The following is a 17,884-nucleotide window of genomic DNA, read 5'->3' on the forward strand; positions in this document are numbered from 1 at the left end:
ATAACCCTCGAATTGTTTCTAAGCTGATCAATTGTTAAATGTGTCACTATGTTGACAGTTATCTTAACAATATTTCATATACTATTAGGTAATTATAAATCTGATACTGGCGTGTGCGTGTGTGTGTGCGCGCGTGCGTGCGTGCGTGTAAATTGTCATTTCTTTATGTTTTATGTACGGTATGAAAGACTGGAGTTGGGCAGATGTACATATGTGTAGATATCATGGTAGGAGAGTTGGCTAGTGTTCCAGCGAGTTGAAGTGTCGGGTTGGAGCCCATCCGTGACCTTGGGAGTCAACTCTGTGTGCTGACTCCTTCCGTGTTGTCTCAACCCCTAGTGTACAGTACACAGCTCTGTGCACTTAAAAGAACCCAAGAATCCGTTGGTATATGACCAGATGGAGGCCACATGAACACGCGCAAACACCTAGTTGCGGGTACACCAACGTGCAGCAGACAAAGTACTGTGGCTATGTGTCCCAGTCAACCCATCTGTGAATTGGATGATGAGAGCCCAATAAACTCGGTGCGCCTAGTGGCAATTGTATGCTAGTAGTATACTCCCAAGAGAGTTGAGATTGATGACTCGACGTGATGTTGGGATCGAAATCCAATGGTCGAGGGAAACACATACCAGTACCTTGAACAAGCACTAGTTACCTGGATATGTGCGCTATATAAATATCCTATAATAATATCGCTCGGTGATAAATGTTTTCTGTTTTCTGTTTTCTGTTTTCTGTTTTCACAGTTTGATCAAAAGCTTATAACAAAATATGAATCATCAGATAGGGTAATACTATCGCACATATCTGGGTGACTTTCTCTATTGCCTACCACATATTTGTTGACGCAAATGCAGTTGTTTTTATGCTCTATTTTCTACATATTATGTGTCACACAGCAAATGTCCCAGCCTCACAATCCTCATTTTGGGTGACTTTTTATCTTGGCACCCCCAAAATCTGCAATAAATGCTTCACAAACTTCTAGAAACAAAATATGCAAGGGACTTCTCCCTTCATGTTTTCTGAAACAACTTGCTTTGGAGACACTTTGGAGCATTCACTTAAAGGTCACATATACTCTAATAGGGTACAAATGCAAAATCACTTGCTGACATCGTCATAAATGAAACCCCGTCATTACAACTGCTCATTTCGATCTTTAATTACCTTAAATCGACCTTTTTGTCAACAGTGCACAATTCTCAGTCGCAAACGAAATTTCAACCAATCAGAGCGGCGAGTCTCCGTGACGTTATAGTAGGTATAGAAATGAGGGTTTGTGCAGTATTCATCTACATTTCAGGGGTTAAACTTTTTCCTTTACAGGTTTGTACAAACCTGAAATCGCGAAAGCTGTTTCATAGAAGATTCTGTCAAAATTACTTGGTGTCACTAGGTTGTAATCTGTGTTAGGTGGTATAAACCTTCACGTTATTTGATGCTCAGTTAATGAATTTATAACAGGTATAATTAGTGGTAACGCCACTTACATTACCCGACAAAAGCCACCATTTGACATTTCTTTTGTCTGGATCGATCAAAGGATTAACCGATAACACACTGATTGATTAATTAGTTTTATGGGGATTTAAATGGGGGATTTGTCAAAAGGTAGTGTTTATGTATGTACATTTACTAGTCTATACTGAATACACTCTGTCGTGTCTGTGTCTATGTAAAACAACACTCTTCTTTCAAAGGATTAACCGCCAATACATTGATTGATTGCTCATTATTGGCTAACTAAATAACTTTTATTTAAAAGAATGACGCACATTATGCAATTAGTTGCCAGGTGTGCTATCCTGGGTAACCAATGAAATTATACAGCAATGTGAAAAACCTGAAACGATACATCACGTTTTCGTATATTAGACTGTTAAAAGACACATCACTTGGGAAATCTGCAGATGAATTATATATCACTTGTTTTTGTGGATATTGATGGATACATTCCTCGAAGAAGGTAGTAGCCTGACATTGCTCCTACAACTTTAATTTTACTATTTGCATTTTTGGTTTAATACGTTGTCGTATCTTTCAACAGAATTGTTTTCGTCGTGATGATGCAGACTACATACACTAGGCCGTGCGTGCACATTATGATTGACATAGGCAAACAATAAAATGTCTACATATTACATTCCAGTTATGCATTCGCAGATCGCTTCTTTTTATTCAGTTTCAAACTGCTTGTCGTAGCTTTCAACAGAATCATTGTTTTCGTCGTGAAGTGTAATGATGCAGCCGACGTACACTAGAGCGTGCGTGCGAATTATGATTCATATAGACAAACTATGAAATGTCTACATATTACATTCCTGTTATACATTCGCAGATCGCTTCTTTATATTTAGTTTCAAAATGCATACAAGTATGATTATAAAGTAATTAGGATTATGAGACCAAGTATAGAGACGTATATTGACAAGTGTTAACATACTGGCGAGTGAATGTTACAAACCAAGTAAATTTAACAAGTGAAGAAATTTATCGCGCAGTGTATTTTAACTTCGACCCCGACCTCGCTTAGGTTATGTTACAGGTTGTGTCATGCAAACTCCCTTTGGCAATGATTCAAATACATATTTATGTAGTTTTGATTTTCTAACTTTATGAGAACAAACTATACATAATCTCATTAATTCAAATGGATTTGACTTCACGATTTTCAAAAATGACGGCGCCCTGTCATGGCATGAATGCTATAGCTATTTAAGTTTGTTTTCACCGACTTACAAAATCAAAATTACTTTCTACTGGTAGTAAAATATGTATTTTATTGACGGACAATAGGATTTTGCGTGACATTGCTTATAACATAACAATTTCACTCTTGGAAGTGAGGTGGAGGTCAATATAATTGCAATAGACATGTCACTTCGCAACCTCGTTTCCGAGGAAGAAAGCGACATATCCATGCAAAATCCTTTTGGTCAGCAATGTGTAGTAAGCAGTAATCAGTCTTGATTTTATAAACTCTATGAAACTCCATTGTCTATCCTGGAAGCGTGGTAGGGAGCGAACCATCCGATTTAGTATATACCACAGGCTTCCACAACGCTCACTTCGAACACACTAATAACTAATTTAAGCACAAACTACGGAGTCTGTTGGAAATCTGTGCATAGTGACACCATCACCCGACCCCAAGGAACAATTGACGGCAACACAACAATTCGGTATGTCTTTGGTGACGTCGAGAAATAAGCAAAATGACGAGCTTCCTATACATTTTCGATGTCCCCCCATTAGTCAGAAGGTATTTTTCAAGGTAGGCTGACCACAGCTTCCCTAATAATTAAATGGACTAACCCGATTCATTAATTACCAAGAAAACATAACACAACTAACCCGATTCATTAATTACATAACACAACTTTGATTCAAGCATTTATTTGTTTACAATGAAAAAGTCAGAGTAATAATAAGTCATTTTAGCACTATCACTGTATCATTTCATTCACTTATGTCCATCGTTCAATGTCTACTGTTCACTTCAACCCAGTTTTACAAGCTTCCCAACAGCATCCAAATACTGTATGGAGGTCGGGGGAGCGGCACCAAAGTCAATCTGGGAGATCTTCAGTTTGTCAGCCTTCTCAATCTTCTTGAGGATCTCGATGAGTCTGTAGATGTTTGGGTGCCGACTTGAGAGGCTGGCATTCAGGCGACTGTTGAAACCCTCAAGGCAGTTGTTTGTCCTCGGGCCAAAGGTTTCATGGTGATTCCATATGGGAAGCCTGAAGAGAGCATCATCGTCTACCCATGTCGTGACCATGTAGTCAAGGAAGGCAACAACAGCTGGCACATCAGGGCTTGAGTTCATGACGTCAAGCCAAACATCCTGGACAGAGGCTTGGGCAGTAGAGGCAGGGCAGACGCACGCCGAATTCATCTTTCAACTTCGGGGTCGTCGCGGTAGCTGTCAACAAGACCGAGGTTCTGTACCTTGCGCCAAACAGCCTGGGAATAATGAAAGAAACATCCTTTCACTTCAACAGCAGGAAACTCCCTCTGAACGGCTCTGATAGCGGCCATCTCAAAGTCAGTCTGAACCTTGGCTGGAGCTAGAGGTCTGTTTAGGAGCTGTTGAACATGAGTCTTGAGAAGATTCGTGCACAGGAGACGACTGTAGGCAGCAATGGTCCGACTGGGCATAAGGGCATACACCAAGGGATAAGATGACGCGCCAACCCTCGCATGGATGATGTATAACTGATCCCACAGATCAGGACTGGCAGCAAATGTTCCATCCATGTAGATAGTTGAGGCTGACTGAAGGGCTTGTAGGTGGGCGTTAGTCGCAAAGACAACAATCTTGTCGTCATCACCATCAGAAAAGAGTAGGAATCGCTCAGAGTCGAATGTTTGTGTCCACACTCCATCTAGGTTAACGTCCACAAGGGTCTGGGGTAGTCTCGGGATGGTGTGACTCCTATGCCTGTACAAGGCACTGTCGAGAGTGGAGTAGTAAGGAAGGTGGGATGCATCTTCTTGGTGGTACTTCAGGAGTTCGTCTTGGTAAAGGGCTGGCATGGCTGTTGTAGGTTCCTCTCGAGCACGCTTCCTCATGGACTTGCACTTGCCTGTGCAAGTCTTGACAAAACATTTCCAGTGGGCAGTGGTGGTGGTGGTTTTGTTCCTATTGAACAGGTAGTTATCGAACAACACTTGAAGAGAACCTCTCTGGGATGTAATATATTCCACTTTCTGCAAACCTGCCATGGTTGTGGTTAAAGATGGACATTTTGCAGCACATATATAACATGTCTCAACACAAGATATCAGTTGAGATAGTTGAGATAGTTAAGTGATGCCGTAGTTAATCCTTCTGACAATAGGGGTTCTCACTTCTCCCTCAGTTGTTTTTAAGGTGAAAATGTGCATACTTATATAAACACACTCTTTATACTTCTCAATTTGAAATAATTCATTTAAAACACACACGCTTATGTCTAATTAGGAATGTTCCATTATTCCTATAGGTAAGGAGTTGGTCAACCATAACTAATCATTCTGACAATAGGAGTTCTCACTATTGGGGCTTCTGACTAATAGGGTATCACCACATTTTCTATACATTTAACTGAAAATCATTCCTTGTATGACGTCACTGTAGGGCTCTGGCGACAGAGTTACGTAACCTGTCTGCAGTTTCGTTTCCGAGCGAGTGAGAAGCAGACGGCTTTTTAGCAACTTTTAAGCGCTTGGTATAAATTAACCACAAGTTTTTTCAAAAAGTAAATAGTGTTTCGTTTATGACTAACCAGAAGTCTTTCATATGCAGTGATAAAAAGAGTACCAAAAATTGAGTTTAGTGGTTCTTTAAGTTCATAGACATGTTATATGTACATCATTTGGTATACATCAATATGGCACTAGGTATTGTTGCTTCTTTATGTGTTTTGATGTACTGTAATGAAACACTGGCATCCAGGAAAATGCCTGAGGTGCGTCAAAGGTGGTACATTACAACCTAAGACTGTATTCGGACAATCACAATAGCATAGTTTCCCCTGTCGTGCACCTTGCGGCAACGTTTCCTTTAAAAGAAGCCATAAACCGTACTGAAGCCTCTCAACTTCTTCACCATGCTACAGCGCAGACTGTTCAGCGCGCATGACAGAAGCAGCGCCACTGCATGGCTACAGGATGGTGAATCCATAAGAAGAAGTGTTGCTCGCTGCCTTCAGGCGTCCCCCTCTGTACCTCATAGGCTGAGGGACAGGTTCAAGGACACTGATAAAGTACAGAACAAACCTCCCTCTGTAACAACCAAAACCATCAAGGACAGATGACCAATGTATTGTGATCTAAGCCCCTCAAAACCGATTCACAACTGCCAGTGCCAAGTTGCCAGAAGCCGCAAAGGAAGTCTGTCTTCCACATACACTAGGCTATTGTGTATGGGTGTTTGAATCAAACATGGTGCTTGTGTGTTTTACCACCCTTGTTTTTTGTTGTGTTTGACCTTGGAATATAAATGACCTCATCACTATTAATTTTATATAAGACTATCATTTTTTAGGGTATTCTCATACTTTTTGTTTGTAGTATATATATACGGGTTGCAACATGTGGAAATCATGTTATCAGCACCACAGAATTTATACTTGATGCAATCAAATCTAAAATAGATACATTACAGTCTAATAAAGTTTCAAGATAATCTGAATAGCACAAGGCTTGTTTGCTTACATGTGTTTCTACTGTAGATCCTGATGTCATACAGCTGGAAGTCCCTGCCCAGATCCACTGTCCAGTCTGACGGAGATCTAGCAGCGTGGAAACAGGTTCTACTCTCACCACCAATATCACTGTCACCATCTACAGCCTTTGATGGGTACCACGTGCTATGATAACCGGATGTTGTTGATGCTGTTTCGTCCTGTGCAATGTTTTCTGTAATGGACAATAATTATGTGACTCTCAAGGTTTGCAGACTATGCAGTTACTCAACACGCCCCTACATTTGGTGGGCCATATAGTTATTAGTGGTGTTCCGATTAACTGAAATATTCGAAGATTGGACGCAATGAACAAGCGACCTAGCAATCGATCACAACTTCCTATAATTGAACACAAACGATTTTAGAACTAGTTTTTTGTTCTTTGGAACACTTGACGATGGAACATATCTTGGATGTCGTCAGGACCTGAAAACGTGTTTATTTCTTGAAGACTCCAGAAGTCAATTCTCATGATATATCAATCATCACTTCAAAGTAGCAAATTGCATCATGTTATTTGCATCTGCAAAACCAACCTGAAAAGGAAAATCTGAAAAATGACCCTAACCATTTTTTTTCTCCATGATTGTTCGTTAGTTTGTTTACATTTCAACCAATTCCCAATACTAATAGTTATGAGAAAGTCTTTCCATGTATATCAAGTAAGCATGAATTCACATGTACATACCTCCAAGCATGTAAATACCAAAGTAATTAAATAAATAAGTTAATTTAGCTAAGATGTATTTTTGTGTAAACACGGCAGAATAATAAATACCAATATAAAAAATACATGTACGTGGCACTTACGTTTCTGGCAAAGTCCCCCAGCCTTTCTCCATCCCGTGTCACAATCACCAGAACAGGCACCTGTTGTCTCGTCACATGATGCCTGGCAGTGGCAGGAGTAGCTACAAGAGTCTCCAAACATTCCCGATTCGCAGGAACCTGAGGGTGATACAGATAATGCCAAAGATGGGGCTACATTCCCCAAACAGTTGTAATCTGCCGATACAGAGAGGATACATTCAACAGTGAACGGGGCTGTTGCAGTCTGCTGTTGCAGTCTACTGTTGTTGTTGCTGAACTAACGGTGGGCTGCACCATGGGAGTCGAGGAGGGTGAGATTCAACAGTTGCAAAATGTCAGGTGGCAAATAAACTGACAGAAAGCTCGGATGGATACATAATACCATGTGCTTGTATCAGTGACACAATAATGAACGGATGAAGTCTATACTTCTCATTGCTAATGTAAATTTAGCCACATACTTCAGGCAACTGTCCTAAACTTAATTTTGCAAAATATGATATACTGTTTAAAGGTACTGTTTACACGTGAACTGGTGTCTTGTAAAACATATTCGTAACGTTGAAAAGATTATTGAGCTCAGTAAATGTGAAAAACAGAGAAAATTGGCGAAATCTTAACAAAACTTTACACCACAATGCAGCTGTTCACATGCACGATATCTGTACATGCATTTTAGCAATTTGATGCATGATCCTTGTGCAGTTCAGCTGCATGAAGTTTGTAGTTGGTACCAACAAGTTAGTGGTAAAACCATCCTTCGATGCAACCATATATTTTCATTTATAACACATAGTAAGTGTTATAAGTGAGTCTAAACTTTTGAAGAGAGGTATATGATAATCTATTACCTGCCAAATCAATGGAAACAAAGAGGCTATCAGGCCATGGATATCCAGTCTATTTTTCTTGAACATTCAAGTAGATACATTCGATCTGAATTTTGTTTCAGATTGAAATTCTGAAACCCGAGTGTTAAGAAAATTCAGTTTTGAGGTTCAAATATCGAAAGCTGTAGTTTGGTTGTTTATCCTTATAAGTTCCCAGGTATACAACGAGCAAACGAGAGTTCAAATGTCGAATACCGAAGGCCGAATGTTGGGTGCTGAATATGCAAAGAAAATATCGAATCTGAAAAAAAAATCGGATTCGTATCCCGAATCCCGAATCTCGAATCCCGAATCCCTAATCCCTAATCCCGAATCCGTTCCTAACTTCATGTTGCTACTTTGTGATTGGTATGGTCAGAGAAACATCAACTTGCTATGAAACCTAATAAAATCGTTATCAGAATGAAACTACACTTCTCATGATCTGCTACATATCACAGGTCTCGAATGAAACATGTCACATACTAAAACAGTGAAAGACTATATTGTTTGAGGAATTGTTTGAAAAACAAGCATGCATTGTTAAGTCCCAAATGAAAGTACGTGACTGTGAATAAGATACCACTTTTTATGGCGTACAGTAACGCTCAGTTACATGTTTGGAAGGGACTGAGAGATGACCCCGGAGCAGGAATGATAGAATTAAAGGTCACAGATACTCTAATAGGGTACAAATGCAAAATCACTTGCTGACATCGTTATAAATGAAACCCCGTCATTACAACTGCTCATTTCGATCTTTAATTACCTTAAATAGACCTTTTTGTCAACAGTTCACAATTCTCAGTCGCAAACGAAATTTCAACCAATCAGAGCGGCGAGTCTCCGTGATGTAATAGTAGGTATAGAAATGAGGGTTTGTGCAGTATTCATCTACATTTCAGGGGTTAAACGTTTTCGTTTACAAGTTTGTACAAACCTGAAATCGCGAAAGCTGTTGAGAAAAATGAAAGCTATATGTTCTCACAATCTACTATCATTTAGTTTTGTCTCCAGCTTTGCCTAGTTTTCGAGTTACAACCCTTGTTTTCATAGACGATTCTGTCAAAATCTCTTGGTGTCGCTAGGTTGTAATCCGTGTTAGGTTATTTGTCATCATTCACTTGATGTTCAGTTAATGAATTTATAACAGGTATAATCAGTGGTAACGGCACTTACATTACCCGACAAAGGCCACCATTTGACATTTCTAATGTCTGGATCGATCAAAGGATTAACCGATAACACACTGATTGATTAGTTATTTTTATGGGGATTTAAATGGGGGATTTGTCAAAAGGTAATGTTTATGTATGTACATTTACTAGTCTATACTGAATACACTCTGTCGTGTCTGTGTCTATGTAAAACAACACTCTTCTTTCAAAGGATTAACCGCCAATACATTGATTGATTGCTCATTATTGGCTAACTAAATAACTTTTATTTAAAAGAATGACGCACATTATGCAATTAGTTGCCAGGTGTGCTATCTTGGGTAACCAATGAAACTATACAGCAATGTGAAAAACCTGAAACGATACATCACGTTTTCGTATATTAGACTGTTAAAAGACACATCACTTGGGAAATCTGCAGATGAATTATATATCACATTCCCCCTATAACTTTAATTTTACTATTTCCATTTTTGTTTTTAATACGTTGTCGTATCTTTCAACAGAATCATTGTTTTCGTCGTGAAGTGTAATGATGCAGATGACATACACTAGGGCGTGCGTGCAAATTATGATTCATATAGGAAAACTATAAAATGTCTACATATTACATTCCTGTTATACATTCGCAGATAGCTTTTTTATTAAGTTTCAAAATGCATACAAGTATGATTATAAAAAAGTAATTAGGATTATGAGACCAAGTATAAAGACGTATATTGACAAGGGTCTACATACTGGTGAGTAACCAAACCAAGTAAATTTAGCAAGTGAAGAAATTTATCGCGCAGTATTTTCACTTCGACCCCGACCTCGCTTAGGTTATGTTACAGGTTGTGTCATGCAAACTCCTTTTGGCAATGATTCAAATACATATTTATGTAGTTTTGATTTTCTAACTTTATGAGAACAAACTATACATAATCTCATTAATTCAAATGGATTTGACTTCACGATTTTCAAAAATGACGGCGCCCTGTCATGGCATGAATGCTATAGCTATTTAAGTTTGTTTTCACCGACTTACAAAATCAAAATTACTTTCTACTGGTAGTAAAATATGTATTTTATTGATGTACAATAGGATTTTGCATGACATTGCTTATAACATAACAATTTCACTCTTGGAAGTGAGGTGGAGGTCAATATAACATTGCTTGCAATAGACATGTCACTTCGCCCCCCACCTTGCTTCCTTGGAAGAAGTCCTTATGTTAAAAGTTGTGTCATGCAAAATCCTTTTGGTCATGATTCAAATGCATATTACCAGTAAAAAGTAGTTTTGATTTTCTAACTTCATGAAAACAAATCATAATCTCAATAATTCTAACGGACTTTAGCCCGTGGCTTCATGATTTTCAAAACTGGCGGCGCCCTGTCTGAGGATGAATGCTATCTAAGTTTGTTTTCACCGACTTACAAAAGGACAATTACTTTCTACTGGTAGTAAAATATGTATTTTATTGATGGACATTAGGATTGTATTGATGGACAATGCTTATAACATAACAATTTCACTCTTGGAATCGGTCAATATAAGGGGTCAATATAATATTACTCACGATAATATTGTCACTTCGACCACAACCCCGTTTCCGAGGAAGTAAGCGTTATTTTCATGCAAAATCCTTTTGGTCAGCAACGTGTAGTAAGCAGTCTTGATTTTATAAACTCTATGAAACTTGAACTCCATTTTCTATCCTGGAAGCATGGAAGGGACGAACCTTTCCGATTTAGTATATACCATAGGTTTCCACAACGCTCACTTCGCACACACTAATAACTAATTTAAGCACAAACTACGGAGTCTGTTGGAAATCTGTGCATAGTGACACCATCACCAGACCCCAAGGAACAATTGACGGCACACAACAATTCGGCAGGTTTGGTGACGTCGAGAAATCAGCAAAATGACGAGCTTCCTACTAATTTTCTCTACATTTAACTGGAAATCGTTCCTTGTATGACGTCACTGTAGGGCTCTGGCGACAGAGTGGGCAAGTGAGAAGCAGACGGCTTTAGAGCAACTTTTGAGCTCTTGGTATTAATTAACCACAAGTTTGGGGTTTTTTTAAATGGTGTTTCTTTTATGACTAACCAAAAGTCTTTCATATGCAGTGATACAAAGAGTACCAAAAAATTGGGTTTAGTGGTCCTTTGAGTAAAAGAGACAGGGATCTAGGGAAAGCATGATGGGGCTTTATGGAAGAGGTAAGAAGACTCTGGGGTGGGATAGCAAAACCGTAATCTACAGCGTGACGAACGAACACTATAACCACTGGGCTACATCACCATCCAGGATATCACAGATAGAGTGGACAGCAAGACTCCAGATTACGGCTGACGGCGGACCATGGGGTAGAGATAATAGAACTCCAGGATTTTACGATAGCCATCACTGATACGGGTAACTGATAATACACATTTGTGTTTATGATACAACATGCAAATATCGAAATAAACAAACAGAAATAGATTGTAGTTAGTGTGATATGTACGCGTTTGCTGACGGACGGACAACAGGTTCTGTGTAACATGTCAATAGAAAGGAGATAAAAGAAATCCTTTTGTATGGATGGCATATCATATGGCAATGTTATAGGATATTTATATACTTCACATTTCCACGGAAGCAGTACATGATCATGGAAGTGGAGTGTTCCCTTGATCATCGAAAATCTCTTTTATCCTGCTGAACTCCCTCATGAGTATTCAACTTATGCAGCCTGTTAAGAGCAACAAGTTATCACGCAGAGTCATCCTCAAGAGGTATCCATTTGCAGATGGCTGAACTGGGACACACAGTCAGATTAGTGTACAGGCCTGTGTACTGCTTACCAGGGGTTGTGACAACCCTGAAAGAAATGTCAGCTCCAACGTTTTTACACCTGGTCACAAGTGGGGATAGATCCCGGCAACTCTAGTTTACTAGCTTTCACGCGCATTAGACAGCTCGTCCACCTTGCCCACACTGTGCTGTGGATGAAAAGGCCTCAATATTGAAGGCTTCACCTCAAGTTTTGTGTGACAAGAGAATGTATCTGGGTTATGATGACAATGACAGAAATGAGGATCTATTTTGGTCATCATTCGCAAACACACGAACACGTTTTGATATGTTCACAAACATATTTAGTTCAAGGAACAGGATAGACATGTATAATAATATATTGCTTTCGTGACATTAAATTATTTATGACGAGGTACCAGTCAGTTTCTTCCTTCTAAAATATAAAGAAGTTTGTGAGTTGGAAAAAATGCGATGATGAACCATTGTTGCCGTTAATGGTTTGGAAAGGTTAACAGAAGATCCTCGTAACTCGATTCATTACAGCCTCATCGGGTAATCAATGTTCATCTTCCTCTTTCCTCACTACCCTAATATTACTTAAAGCTTTGGACGAAGCAAACACTTTACACAACAGGACCGGTGAAGATGAGGGCTGGAATTGATCTTCAGCAACCCATGCTTGTTGTAAGAGACGACTGACAAGATCGGGTGGTCATGCTCGCTGACGTGGTTTGCACATGTCATCGTATCCCAATTGATACTCATGCTGTTGATCACTGGATTGACTGGTCCAGGCACGATTATTTAGACAGCCGCCAAAAGCTGAAGTATTTTGCTGACTGCGGCATTAAACAACAGCCTAACCTAATGACACAAAAGTCAGTTATACAAATTTACCATATGTTTGTTACTGGTATTATCCCCTAGCTGAGATGCACGCTCAGATAGTTGAGGAGGGTGATTATGACACTTGGAAAACACGTTTTGTCAAACGTGTATGCAACATACTCGTCTCAGCACGTTCAAATACACGATAACTTATTTGTTGTTATGTACACATATTCAAGGAAGGTACTTCGACATAAGTCAAACAGCTGATGTACTCACCAGATGATAGCTGAATCCATTGAACTAACACAACCACAACCAATATTCTGACACCCGCCATGTTGAGCAACCAGGAAGTGAAATGCTTCGTCAAGCTGTGTTAAAGGTCATGCTCAGTGCACACCAACTGTGCGACGTATGTGTAAATACATCTAGTTATATCTCTTTGTTTGCCATGATGGGGCACTACAGTCCAGCTTCACACAACAAATTGTCACAGACGTTTAATCAGACTGTTAACACCTATCACGTATTAGGCAACAGTGCGTTTAGATTTCACATTCATTATCTCTGTCACATTTCTTCATATTCAGGTACATCCATTTCAGGAGGGATTTCATTACGTACATGCTATATTATGAAGGTAGACACACAGGTACAGTTTTCATCTTCTTCTGTACTGGAAAAGACTTGTGTGAAATGTCAAAAGCTCGAAGTCACTACAGCCATCTCCAATGTATGCATGTGACTCACTGACCCGTTGTTAGGTTGACACCCATCAGAGCTTGCAGGGTAGCTTTCTCTGGGTCTCGTGCGGTCATCCATGACGTATCAGCCCTGGACAGGACAGGAGGACATGAGAATAAGTGTTCTGTACAGAGATATAGTGAGACGCAGATCAATGTTGAGTAAAGTATCAAGAGGTCACGCTCACTGTTTTCCTCCTACACATGCATGTGACTCACGGGCCCGTCGTAAGGCTGACATCCCAACACTGTTTACAGGGTGGCTTGCTTTCAGGTCAAGAGCGCCCAACCCTGACGGCGTGTCAATGAGGGAATTAAAAATAGTATTTACATGAGCTCGTAACCGAGCGCTCAATATCTATTCTTATGTTATGGATTTCGTGACGTGTTTAAAGTGAATGTAATGTATTATGCCTCTGACTTTTAACTTTCACGTGGTTCCTTAAACACGACGCACTGGTCTTTGTGAAGATTGCTCTGTCTGTGAGGGTTACACAGTATTCCTCGAAGAGTTTGTTCGAATCTCGGATGGATTCACAAGAATCTCTCCTTTTCTCAGAAAGTGTAATTCCCTATTTGTTATTTAACCACTTCATTGAATGGTGTTGCTCTCATCCTGTGACTGATAGTTTTCATCTGTGTGTTACTGTTTGCAGTATGATGCACTCCGTCAGTCCATACACATGGTTTACTTGTGATATTTTCGATAATGAACGGGCTTTGTGCTCCTACAGGTACTTTTCCTATAACACTTCTCAGGCTGCAGTTACCGTGATATCAGACAGAAACCTGTTCTATTTGTATTCAAGTCTTGACTAGTAAGTGCATTTCCTCCAAATGGCATGAACTACAGTGAAATGAACTTGTTGGACAGGGAAACCGAGTCATGCTCGCCCTTTGTGAACGCCTGGTGTCATTCATCACCTGGTGATCCGTTCTTATTTTACCCAGCTCTGACAGACTTTTAATGATATGGGATCTGAATTATAGTATTGCGTATTCGTAGTATTGCTGTGCTTGCGTATATTTACATGAAGGTTATATCCCTCCGTTTTACCTTTGTAAGATATATAGTACTGTCTACCAAATTAAATAATTTCCGTTTCATGAAAGTACCATACAAATAGATATACCGACTATGGGAATGAAATATATAAGAAAGGAGACAGACAGACAGACAGACAGACAGACAGACAGACAGACAGACAGACAGACAGACAGACAGACAGACAGACGAGGTTATTGTATGAATGGCCATGAAGCCAATAGGACATCGACATTTATAATAGTACAAAATCCGGAGCGCCTGGATATTGAGTTATACCTTAACGGTACGTGGCCGCATTATTTTTATATAACACACAGCTAAACGCACTAGTATATTATTTGATTTAGACTTCAAAAGAGCTATAACGTTATGGGGATTTGGGTAAGTGTAATAATAACACGGTAGATATTTTCTTCGTTCATCGTCATACAGTGGGCATTCTAGTAATACATGGTATTCGTTTCCTATCTTATTTAGACAATGGTGACACATGGCAGTTGCGATATCTATACTTTTTGATCTTCTATATAACTGTATGTTAAGACCAGTGATACCACATAACATTTTCGTCAGTTCTCTACGTAAATGAACAGAACTTAATACTTCAGACATTATACCCCATTTATAGGTTGAATAAGTCTGCAAGTAATTGGAAGCAGCCACAGAAGCTGACCACTCTTGATAATAAATATCTTTACATCTTTGCTTAAATATACTCATGAACAATTCATTATTGTGTACGTCTTTGTTAAACCAAGCATGAAACAGACCATGCTGGAACAATAGCTCTCGCACAGCTGAGGCCCAGTTAGTATCCCCGGAATCATCTAGACGTTTTAACATGAGGTACGATCTTTTCGAATTTCGACAGTCAGGTTGTCTAAGCAACCGTGACCAATACGATATTACTCTAGCTTTATAATTTACATGCAGTGGATATCGTCCACACTCAGCTAGGATAGCTTTTGTGGGTGAGCTGTACCCAGTTCGTAAGATAAATTTACAAAACTTTGAATGGGTCGATGGTTTGTCGGTACACTGTCCCCCAGATTTCTGCCCCATACAAGAGGATAGGTTGGATTTTTCCATCAAATATTTTAAAAGCAATGTTTGGAAGTATTGATTTCTAGGTACAGATAAATTTCTTGATTGGATACAGCGCCCCTTCGGCTTGCTGTGATAAGACATCGCATGCTTTAGAAAACGCGTTTCTACACGACAAAGTTAATCCCACATATTTATAGTAATTGACAGTTTCAAGTTTCTCATTACCGATGTTCCATTTTTCATGTTTTGATACTTTGTCACCTTTCTTAAACACAGCAACCTTGGTTCTGTCGGTATTTATAGAGAGTCCCAATTTCTTGCAATACATCTTGCAAGTTGTCAATTTTCTTTTGTAAATTTATGACACTGTCCCCAAATATTGCAACATCGCCGGCTAACAGAAAAATGGAAAGTGCATTAACAGTTTCGTCAATACGAAAGATTTCCATTATATGCTATGAAATCAACGATTATAAAAAAATAAATAAGCCAATACGCACTCACGCACGCAAGCAAGCACGCACGCACTCATCGAATCATGTCATCTCTGGTTGAAGTAGATGCTTAACACGTTCGCTCGTAACACAGAATGCCCGGGTTCGATTCCACTGATGGGTAAAATGTGTGAAGCCCATTTCTGGTGTCCCCAGCCTTAATTGGGACACATAAACAGCGGCGTGAAAACATTACCACTCACTCTGCTTAAAATAACATTACATCATGATGTTAAGTTCTTAGATATTAAAATGGCGACGTTTCGGTTTAGAGCTTTATACCGTTATGAAAACAACATGTCAGCCGCCCAAAGATCGCCCAATGTATTTAAAAGAACTTGTAGTCGAAACAATTAGTTCTAGACAAAATAGTTACATCTTGTCATTACCCAACTTTTAAATATGCCTATCAAACAATTCATCTCTTGCTGCCAGCTCTCACAAACATCGGTTCACAGAGAGTGAGATTAATATATATCGCAACAATGGCAGTATTTCAACAATATCGCGACGTGAACAATTAATAATTATATTATTATGTTTCGTGGGAGAAGTCTCATTCGCTGTCTGGGCTGCGTGTAGAGGGAGCGAGGGCCCTGAGCTGATGATGAGCTTTACCAGCCTGACTGTGCCAGGATCACCCCAACCATCTCTGCTGCATTCTATCCTAATCTGTAAATCATATTATAGATCAATAAAATTAGAAATTAAAAGCATGTTTAGTGTTCACAGAGAATGATCGTTTCCCTGAGATCTGACACTTGCCACATCAGTATCAGTGTCCCACAATCACCATGATATGTATACTGTGGATAAAAAAGCGCCACCCTCTATATTTTGCCAGAATAGGTTGTCTCATACGAAATCTTTCAGAAAAAGGAAACTTTTTTTTTACTTGAAACAGGATGTTTGTTATGTAAACATACCTAAGGTTACATAACAAAGAGGTTACCTTCTTTTGAAAAGTGAAAATCTTGGTGTTGCTGGTGTTACAGGGAATGTGAAAAACGATTTCATGTAATTCGTGAAATCACTGTGACCCCCGGGGAAATATTCCCTCATATTTCCAGGGATTTCTTGAAATTACTGAAATGTTTGCTCAGGGATCTCATGATCTCCAACTTAATAATGCTGATAAATCCATTTGCTGGGTCAACGTGGACTGTTATGATACCGACTTTTGCACTTCAATAACGCTTTATAAGATGAATTTTATTACTATACAATTCCAACTGTTCTCAACAATAACCAAGCAAATTAAAACTTTTATCAGACAAGAACAAGCATTGTCACTAAGGTGACCTGATGCTGAAAATTATCAAATCAAACATAAAAATGAATGAAAGTGAAGGTCGTCTTTTAAGAAGACGTTAAATGTCAACAAAAACATGACCAGTCAACCTTGTTTGGATATCTTGATCTGTAGTTGTCCACATGCAAAACTATTTTCAAGACTCACTTTGACCTTGACATGAATGTCATAGTACACGGCAAAAAATATATATGTACATGTGCAAAAATTGTCATAATTTGCTTATTGACAACATTCAAGGGAAGTATTGAAAGTCTGTGAAGAGAGTCCAGTGAATGGGCGAAGTTTTTATAACCATGAAAACTGTGTGAAAATCAGTAAAATCTACTAAGCACGGCACTTTTCCCAGACATAGTTTGTTGTTGAATATGAACAGAATCCAGTGAACACTTCTTGAGATATCACGCTAACAATATTTACATGTAGGTTAACATGCTCGTATCTTCAAAGTGTTGCCATGACCTTGAAAATATCTGAAGGTGACTTGATATATCTTGCTAACGATGGTAAAACTTTAAA

At 39.1% G+C, this 17,884-nt stretch overlaps 1 protein-coding gene across 1 annotated transcript in view; it reads right to left on the reverse strand.

Moving 5' to 3' along the window:
* Positions 1 to 13,687, reverse strand: part of LOC137290329 (uncharacterized) — a 36,936-nt gene extending 23,249 nt beyond the window's left edge. The window contains exons 1-3 of the mRNA XM_067821172.1: positions 12,998 to 13,687; positions 7,053 to 7,190; positions 6,211 to 6,414 (exon numbers count right to left, since the gene is read on the reverse strand). Coding sequence (XP_067677273.1) covers positions 6,211 to 6,414; positions 7,053 to 7,190; positions 12,998 to 13,058 — 403 coding nt within the window. The 5' untranslated portion in view covers positions 13,059 to 13,687. The remainder of the gene's footprint in view (positions 1 to 6,210; positions 6,415 to 7,052; positions 7,191 to 12,997) is intronic.
* Between the last annotated feature and the right edge of the window lie 4,197 nt (positions 13,688 to 17,884).

The sequence above is a fragment of the Haliotis asinina genome, chromosome 7 (assembly GCF_037392515.1).
Source record: "Haliotis asinina isolate JCU_RB_2024 chromosome 7, JCU_Hal_asi_v2, whole genome shotgun sequence".
NCBI lineage: Eukaryota > Metazoa > Mollusca > Gastropoda > Lepetellida > Haliotidae > Haliotis > Haliotis asinina.